The sequence below is a fragment of the Vulpes vulpes genome, chromosome 1 (genome assembly GCF_048418805.1).
Source record: "Vulpes vulpes isolate BD-2025 chromosome 1, VulVul3, whole genome shotgun sequence".
NCBI lineage: Eukaryota > Metazoa > Chordata > Mammalia > Carnivora > Canidae > Vulpes > Vulpes vulpes.
In genome coordinates this window covers 3711110-3720300 of record NC_132780.1, presented here as the reverse complement: position 1 = coordinate 3720300, position 9191 = coordinate 3711110, and the positions used below count along the sequence as shown (strand labels likewise).

At 53.5% G+C, this 9191-nt stretch overlaps 1 protein-coding gene across 1 annotated transcript in view; it reads right to left on the bottom strand.

Annotated features, from left to right (window-relative positions):
• Window positions 1–5216: 5216 nt before the first annotated feature.
• GPATCH1 (G-patch domain containing 1) overlaps window positions 5217–9191 on the bottom strand; it is a 42895-nt gene continuing 38920 nt past the window's right edge. The window contains exons 19-20 of the mRNA XM_026010169.2: window positions 8351–8499; window positions 5217–5493 (exon numbers count right to left, since the gene is read on the bottom strand). Of these exons, the coding sequence (XP_025865954.1) occupies window positions 5463–5493; window positions 8351–8499 (180 nt within the window). The 3' untranslated portion in view covers window positions 5217–5462. The remainder of the gene's footprint in view (window positions 5494–8350; window positions 8500–9191) is intronic.

The window sequence follows — 9191 nt, the reverse complement described above, 5'->3', positions numbered from 1 at the left end:
ATGGGGGAGTGGGCCTGCTTGGAGGTCCACAGGTCATGGGAGGGGGGCAACAGGGAGATGAGCCAGATGCAAAATGGCCTGGGAGGTCATGGTCAGATCTCTGGACTTCATCTTAAAAGCAAGAGGAAGGGGGGTGGGGTGCTCTTGAGCCAACTATTACCTTTTTTAAAAGATTTTATTTATGTATTTAAAAGAGAGTGAGCGAGCAAGAGCACAGCAGGGGGAGGGACAGAAGGAGAGGGAGCAGACACCAGGCTGAACATGGAGCCCAATCCCAGGACCCTGGGATAAGGACCTAAGCCAAGGCAGACGCCCAACCAACTAAGCCACCCAGGCGCCCTGAGCCAATTATTTTTAAAATACTGTGACACATCCGTGTGTGAGTGTGCACTAAATAAACACTAGGAATGGAACATTATCTATTGAGAATGTGCTTTAGTAAACCATCTCAGAGATTTCGATGAAACCATCTGGAACACTGTTAGTTTTGGATTTGTGCACCTTCATTTTAAAGGATCATTTGTTAACATCTTCACTAAGCTACAAAGATACTTTAGCCAGAGTGTATTGTTTTCCGTCTCTGGTTCCCTCTATTTATTCTAAACTGCTCTTTGTTTTACAGGAGTTCATTTGGATTTTTTCTTTTTTTTCTGTTTGCTGGAGTGCTCCCCTGAGTAACTTTGTCCTCAACAAGAAGTATCATTTCTGAGTGTTTGCAGGTCTGAAGAAATGTCTTTCTGTCGCCTTTGCTGCAGATCAGCAGTTTGGCCAGGTAAAGAATTCTTAGGTCAGAAACCTTCTTCTGGGAGAAACTGCAGGACTTCTCAACTTCTGTCATCTTAATGGATCATAAAAACCTTAGGCCAAAAATAAAATCATTAAGCCACTTGAATGTGCAGCCACAAGAGACGGATTAGTCATCAGAAGATGGCCAGCCAGTGGGAGCCTATCCATAAAACAGAGCGATCCATAAAAAAAGAAGAAGGATGTTGTATCTTTATGATATAGAAAAATCTCTAAAATACACTAAATAATTTAAAACTAGGTGCATAAGGGGTCTAAAGTATGCTTTTACGTAAAAAAAAAAAAGGAAGGGAGATATACATGTATGTGCTGGGAAATGCATTAATTATCTTTGTAAGGCTACAGAACAAACTAGAAACGTTTCTTGCCTCTGTAGAGAGAACTGAGGCTGGTGGGGGGCAAGGCTGCTAGGGAGACTTGGTTAAGAAAAAATTGTTTTATATCTATTGAATCTGAATCTTAGGGAGGTTCTATGGAGAAAATAACAATTTCTGTGCTGTCCTTTCATTTGACTTAAAAATCATTGGGCAGCCCCGGTGGCTCTGCAGTTTGGTGCCACCTTCAGCCCAGGGCATGATCCTGGAGATCCGGGATCGAGTCCCATGTCGGGCTCCCTGCATGGAGCCTGCTTCTCCCTCTGCCTGTGTCTCTGCCTCTCTGTCTCTCATTCATAAGTAAGTAAATAAATAAACAAATATTTTTAAAAAGTCATTATAAATATAACTAAAATCCCTGATGCTTTGCTTTTAGAGATCGCACAGCCAATCGGCAATCCTCCTGGTGGGCTCTGCTCCCGGGTGTGTTCTCAGGCCTGGCCAGGAGGTCGAGCAATCCAAGCTGATCAATCCAAGCTGATCGCAGGCTTCTCCCTCTGCAGCGTGTGCGCCATGCCTTGCCCCCACCCCTGCAATGCAGGCCTTCACTACGGGGGGGCTGTACTGGCCTGCAACCTTGCACGGAACTCAACTGTCTCTAGCCGAGGGGGCACCACCACCGCCTTCCTGAGCCGAGGGCGATTTTCTTCAGTTTCCTTCTGTATCTTGCCTCCTTGTGCTCCCTCTTCCTCTCCAACACCTCCTCCGTGTAGACCCCCTCTCCTGCATGCCTCTGGCACGCGTTCTCTCTCCTGGATATTATTCCTTTGTATATGTTCCTCGGGTCACAGAGGGCTTGTTTCCTAATTTTCTGTTTCACTTCTCTGTTCTGATCTTAAAGCCTCCATGGAGGATTCTGATTTGGAAAATCCTTCTTCATCCCCAAGAATTCTCTGTTCACGGGTTATTTCCTCCTCCCAGCCTTTGTTTGAAGCAATGTCTCTCTCAAGTATCACCGACAAGGCAAGATGATGGTGAGGTTTTTTTTTTTCTTTAAAATTTTACGTATTTATCCATGAGAGACACACAGAGAGCGGCAGAGACCCAGGCAGAGGGAGAAGCAGGCTCCGTGCAGGGAGGCTGACGCAGGACCCGATCCCAGGACCCCGGGGTCACGCCCTGAGCCCAAGGCAGATGCTCAACCGCTGAGCCACGCTGTGCCCCTCCCTGTTTGTTCTAATTCTGGGTTTTCTGCTGCTTCTGGAGCTGTTTCACGGCGCAGGGGGCTCCTTCACTGACCCAGGGGTATGCGCTTGGTTTGGGAGGCGCAGCCCGAGCCACCACCTGGTTGGGTCAGGCCCCCAGTGAACCCCCTAGGACAGCCCGTCCTCGCCGGGGCCTCACGGCTGCCTCGGCCGGCTCTCGGCGCCCTCCCGGTCTGACCTTGGAGAGGGTTTCCTGGTCGCCCCAGAACTTCCTCTCGGGCGTCGACTCTTCCTCGGGGGGCGGGGAGGCCCGGGCGAGTTCCAGGGAGGCGACGGGAGCGAGCAGCCGGCCCTGCCGCGCCTCCAGCATCGACAGCTTTAAGCGCCCGTAGGCCTTGACCAGGGCCGCACAGGGCAGTGTGTGGGGCGGCTGCCCGAGGCCGCCGGGGCTGACCGGGGGCAGCTGCCCCTTTGCCTTCCCGCCCTCGTCCGGGGCTTCCGGGCGGCTGGGGGCGCACGGTGGCTGCGAGGCCATCTCGGAGCCTGGCCCGCGGGACGCCGACCCCGGCACCTCGGCCGGGCCGCGAACGGTGGCGCCACGCGCGGAGGCCTCGGCCCTGCGCCCTGCACCTGCGCCCTGCACCGGGCTCTGCGCCTGCGCCCTGCACCTGCGCCCTGCACCGGGCTCTGCGCCCTGCACCGGGCTCTGCGCCTGCGCCCTGCACCTGCGCCCTGCACCAGGCTCTGCGCCTGCGCCCTGCACCGGGCTCTGCGCCCTGCACCAGGCTCTGCGCCTGCGGCCTGCACCTGCGCTCTACGCCCTGCACCTGCGCTCTGCGCCCTGCACTAGTCTCTGCGCCTGCGGCCTGCACCTGCGCTCTGCGCCCTGCACCAGCGCTCTGCGCCCTGCACACCAGGCTCTGTGCCTGCGGCCTGCACCTGCGCTCTGCACTAGTCTCTGCGCCTGCGGCCTGCACCTGCGCTCTGCGCCCTGCACCAGCGCTCTGCGCCCTGCACAGGCTCTGTGCCTGCGCCCTGCACCTGCGCTCTGCACCAGCGCTCTGCGGCCTGCACAGGCTCTGCGCCTGCGCCCTGCACCAGGCTCTGCGCCTGCGCCCGCACCTGCGCTCTGCGCCCTGCACTAGTCTCTGCGCCTGCGGCCTGCACCTGCGCTCTGCGCCCTGCACTCGGCTCTGCGCCTGCCGCCTGCACCTGCGCTCTGCGCCCTGCACTAGTCTCTGCGCCTGCGCCCGCACCTGCGCTCTGCGCCCTGCACTAGTCTCTGCGCCTGCGGCCTGCACCTGCGCTCTGCGCCCTGCACCAGCGCTCTGCGCCCTGCACACCAGGCTCTGTGCCTGCGGCCTGCACCTGCGCTCTGCACTAGTCTCTGCGCCTGCGGCCTGCACCTGCGCTCTGCGCCCTGCACCAGCGCTCTGCGCCCTGCACAGGCTCTGTGCCTGCGCCCTGCACCTGCGCTCTGCACCAGCGCTCTGCGGCCTGCACAGGCTCTGCGCCTGCGCCCTGCACCAGGCTCTGCGCCTGCGCCCGCACCTGCGCTCTGCGCCCTGCACTAGTCTCTGCACCTGCGGCCTGCACCTGCGCTCTGCGCCCTGCACTCGGCTCTGCGCCTGCCGCCTGCACCTGCGCTCTGCGCCCTGCACTAGTCTCTGCGCCTGCGGCCTGCACCTGCGCCCTGCGCCCTGCACTAGGCTCTGCGCCTGCACCTGCGCTCTGGGCCCTGCACTCAGCTCTGCGCCTGCGCCCTGCACCTGCGCTCTCCGCCCTGCACTAGGCTCTGCGCCTGCGGCCTGCGCCCTGCACTGCACTCTGCGCCTGTGCCCTGCACCTGTGCTCTGCGCCTGTGCTCTGCGCCTGTGCCCTGCGCTCTGCGCCTGTGTTCTGCGCCCGCGGCCTGCGCCCTGCGCTGTGCCCTGCGCCTGCAGCCCACGCCTGTACCCTGCACTGGCGGCCTGCGCCCTACCTGTGCCCTGCAGCTATGCCTGCGGCCTGCGCCCCACACGTGCGCTCTGTGCCCTACGGCCTGCACCTGCGCCTTGTGCCCGCTTCCCAGGAATGACACGTCCCTCGCTCTCCCGGGCACTGCAGTCTCCTCACCTGTCGTCCACACCGAGCACGCTTATGCCCAGAAAAACGGGCTTCCAGCCCTGGGCACAGAATGATTGAGAGGAAGCGCGTGGCGCCGGCAGCCCCCTCCCCTCGGCCTCCCATCAGCTCCTCCTGGCTGCATCTACAGGGAGGTCGCAGGGGCTCCTGACCCACCTCACGTCCTGCCTGCGCCAGAGTAGGATGGGCCCTGGGTGAATTAAGATAGAGCTGTCGGGGGCGGGGACACCTAATGTATCAGAGCATGAAGGAAATAGCTGTCACAAGGTGAGTGACAGAGAACAAGTGTCACCTCTAGGGTGGTAGCAGCCCCACCGATAGGAAATGACGGGGTGGAAATTACAAAATACTAAGGGTTATCACCTCTGGGCGGTAGAAGGAGAAGCAGCTTTCTTCCTTCTTGCTTTTACAATCGCTCTGATGCTTTGAACTCCTGCACTTTGCTCAGACGTGTCATCAGGGCAGAGGAGGCAGCATGGGAGCGGACCCAGACATGGGCGCACAGGCTCTGGCTCCTGGTCTCGCAGACTGTCCAGGACACTCTGGTGACATCCACCCCGAGAGGCTGAGGCCCCCTGCCGCACTCCTGGCTCCACCATCAACCACCAGACGCAGCAGCCACATGCCCATCCCGTCTCTCCTACAGGTCCTGAATTAAGTCCAACTGCCCTTATCTGGACGAGGCTTTCTTCACGGGCAAAACCAGGGAAAACCCTTCACTTTAAATTTCTTTGTAAAAGTTTCAGGAAATAAAAAAGCAAGAAGAAAATAGAAAAATTCCATTTTTAATTAAACTGTACAGTCTGAATTATTTCCTCTGACACCAACTGAAGTTAAAAATAGAAATCAATTTCTACAACCTTCCAAGGCAGCCTTTGAAATGTCAAGGTTTTAAAAATTATTTTACAGCATTAATTTACATATAAATACAATCTGTACAATGTATTAACAGAGCAATCGATGAGCTTCCATCATGGAGGAGATCTGGTCCGGGACAGGTCGGCGCAGAATTCAATTACTGCCTCCTTAGTGGGAGACTTTTCAGTCTGGAATAGGACATAAAGGAGAGGGAAGGACAATTAGGTAAGAACTGAAAGCGAGACAGCTCTGTGGGGGCCGAGCATGCCAGACCTCCCTGAGTCACAGGGGCACACGGGTACCCACAAGACACAAAGGATGACCACAAACCACGAAAGCATCATTTAATCTGCCTTTTAAAAATGCTTTTCTGTTGCCCCCAAAACACATGGGGAGACTCACACCCCACATCTCGTATTAGGGCCTGTTTATAAAACAAGTTCTAATCCTGGTTCCACTCACCTGTCTCGTGTAAGACCTCTGGGAGAGAGTTGAAAAAAAAAAAAAAAAACATGCTCCAGGGCCAAGAGCTCCCGAGCTGGCAATCTTAAATCCCAGCTTCAGTGCACACAGGGGCATTCATTGAGCAGGATCTAGGCCATACTGGCTCTAGATCCTTGCTCAACAGCCCCAAAGTAAAACCAGATGTCCCCAACAGCAGAAGAGATGAATACTCTGGTGTGGTCCCATAAAGGGACACCCCATGGCAATGAAGACAAGCCAGCTGCTGCTGCAGGAATAACGGGGGGGGGGAGGGTTCTCACAAGTTGATCTAAGAGTCACATTACAGGTTCCTTTAAGTAAAGTCCAAGCGCTAGAGAGTAGTGACAGAGGCCAGCCTGAGGGGTACCTTTGGGAATGGGGGTGGGCATGCTAAGTGGAGACACAAGCAGCTGCCGGGTGCTGGTGTATCCCTTGTCGGGCAGTAAGGATGCATCAGGGGAAGCTTCTGGTCTGTGCACATGTATGTATGTGTGTGCACTACAGCGCTTACTAAACCATGGGTCAGTCTAAGTCTGTATAATTCTAGAATAAGACAAACTGACAGACACAGGATGTAGACCAGTGTCTCGGGGGGGGAAGGGGTGGAGGTGGCGGGTGCTGAGGGGCTTCCCCTGCAGGAATGATTCATCAGATAGCGCCAAATGCTCAAGGGTGAGGGCCTCAGGTGTGGGCGAGGTTCCCTAGGCCCGGCTGTCCCACCTACGAGATAAGGGGCCCCAGGTGTGGGCCTCACAGGGGTGCATGAGGATGAAATGAACCAAGGCAGGGTGCCCCCACAGCCCCTGGCCCCCCCGCCATCATGCTGGCGTGCTGGAGGACGGGGAAACAGGGAGTGGGTACAGCCACTTCAGGAGGCTCGGAATGAAACTGAAATGCTCATCTCCTTTGTACTTTTGAATCATGCGAATGTATCGTCCATTCTGAAGAACTAAATGGAAAAGAATGAGGGGGGTGGCACTTGTATTTCCAGACAGCAAGATATGTTTGCTTACAAGGCCAGAGTCATTAAAACAGTGTGGACAGAACAATACCAAATGGCTAGGAAACCAGAGGAGAGACTGGAGGAGCCAGCCCATATGGGGACTCGGTACATGACCAAGCTACTCTTCCCTCCATGAGCCACGTGCAGGGCTGACGTGGTCAGAGCTCACCTGTGCCTCTCCCCCTTCATCCTGAGCCTGTGGCTGGACTTCCTCTTCCCTGGCCCCACGGTAGCCAGGCTGTGCAGCTGCGAGGACTGTAATATCTAGGCAGAACCACGATGACCCCTCGCGCTCCACTCCCACCCTCCCCCTCCTATGAGGGCCATGCACTCAAGTGGAACAAACTGGTGTCCTGGGAAACTTACTTGGTGTTTTTTTTTTTTTAATTATTTAATATTTATTTTAAGTAAGCTTTATACCCAATGCAGGACTCGAACTCACAACCCTGAGATCAAGAGCTGCACACTCAACCGACAGAGCTGGCCGGGCACCCCCCACCCTCCATGCCACTGGGATGTGGGGGTTCTTCTTCATCAGCACTAGCTCACTCCCTTGATGAGTACAACTAGCTAGTCATTTGGAGAAAAATAAGCTAGGTGCCTACTCTGTTCACAAAAACAAAACCAAAAAATCCAAATAGATTAAACAAAACTATGAAGGCATGAGAATAGCCCATATACATATATAAAATCTTGGGTTAGGGAAGGCCTGTAGGAGACAAAAATATAAAACATACTCCCCCTGCCAAACTGGTAAAATGGAGGGCACCAAAAATTAGAGCTTCTGTGCAACAAAGATAGTTAAAAGCCACATGAGCGGTAACACACTAAAACAGAAGGATTAATATCCAGAATTATTATTTTTTAATTCCTAAAAAATCAGTAAAATAGTACCTTGACTGAAACAAGAAAAACAGACAATGTAACAGAAAACAGAACTCTGTGCAGAGAATGTGAGCAAACCACTCACAAGAGAGCCCCGGGCACGGCTGTCCTCCAGCCTCTCACAGCACGGGCCACTCCACCTCATTACCAGTCCAAGAAATACAGATTCAAGTGAGATGCCATGCTTCGCCCATCCTGCCGGCAAACATTTCTGAACAGTTTGTAACTGATGGAATAACAAGGTGCTTTCATGTTTTAAATGGATACAAAATACTCTGGCAGCAGTTATTCATTCTACATGTTCATACTCTATAGATTTATGCTACATAAAATATTTATTTTAAAAGTCTGCAGCAACAAAATGTGTGTGTGTGAGAGAGAGAAAGGCTGAACAAAAGAGTTTTGAAAGTTACACATGAAGCTGATGGCAGGGGCTGCTGGAGAGAGAGGTTTGGGGAACTGGGCAAGGACCGCGTGAAGCTTTATCTGTAAGGTTCAAATTTTCACAGTAATAATATGCTCACATATTTCTTGTCTAAGTAAAAAAATGAACTTCTAAAAGGCCTAGTCAATACACAAATTGATCATTTCTGACATTTGCCTCTCAGCAAAGACATCAATATTCCAACCAGCGTTTGGAAAGTGTCTGAAAACCCCTGTCCCCCATTGCCTACCTTCTCAGCAGTTCCTGGGGTGACAGGTCTGCAGGCCCTTCTTCGTCACTCTGGCTGTCACTGCTGTCCGAACTCTCAGAACTACTACTCTTCTCTGATTTTTTATTCTTTTGCTTGCCTTTGTGTTTGTGCTTCCGGTGTTTCTTTTTCTGAAAAAGAAGAGTGTGGCGGGGATGACAAATGGATGTTTCTCCCCCTGATTCGAGCAGTGACAAGCTAAGGAGGCATGTGCTTGCTGGAATCGTTCAAAAACAAAGAAAAAGCTCCTCATTCGGAGTAAGCCTCCCATGGGGCAGATCGGGACACACAGCTGTGTGCACTCTGCACCGCACACCCCCTCAGCCCCTCAGAACCAGTCCTCTAGGGCAGATGCAGCAGAACCAGGCTGATGCAGGAGGACGCCTTTCGCCACTTAGCCCCCATCTTATCCAAGGTGACTGCTGCACCTCCCATGAAATTCACTGGTCCATGTCATTAGGTGCACATGATAGTAAACTATCGACCAGGATGGCAAGCACGATGGAAAAGCACAACAGAGAAACCAGCAGAAGGTCAGAAAAGAGCAAGATGCACGGGTAAGAAGCAAATGAATCTGGTTTCTGAACGCAGCAGCACCTGTTTTTAACCTGTCACCACAAGAGAACTTTCATCATCTTCCATGCTCAGGAATCCTTTCTCTCAGGAAGCCAATCACAGAACTGTTTGTCATCAACTCTGCTACCACCCAGACCACTCTGAGACCCAACACCAACATTAACTGAATCGGAAGCCTGTGCCATCACTGAAAACACAAGGACGTGGGATTTCCTGCACCTCAAATAGCAAGCTATGGACCCAAATC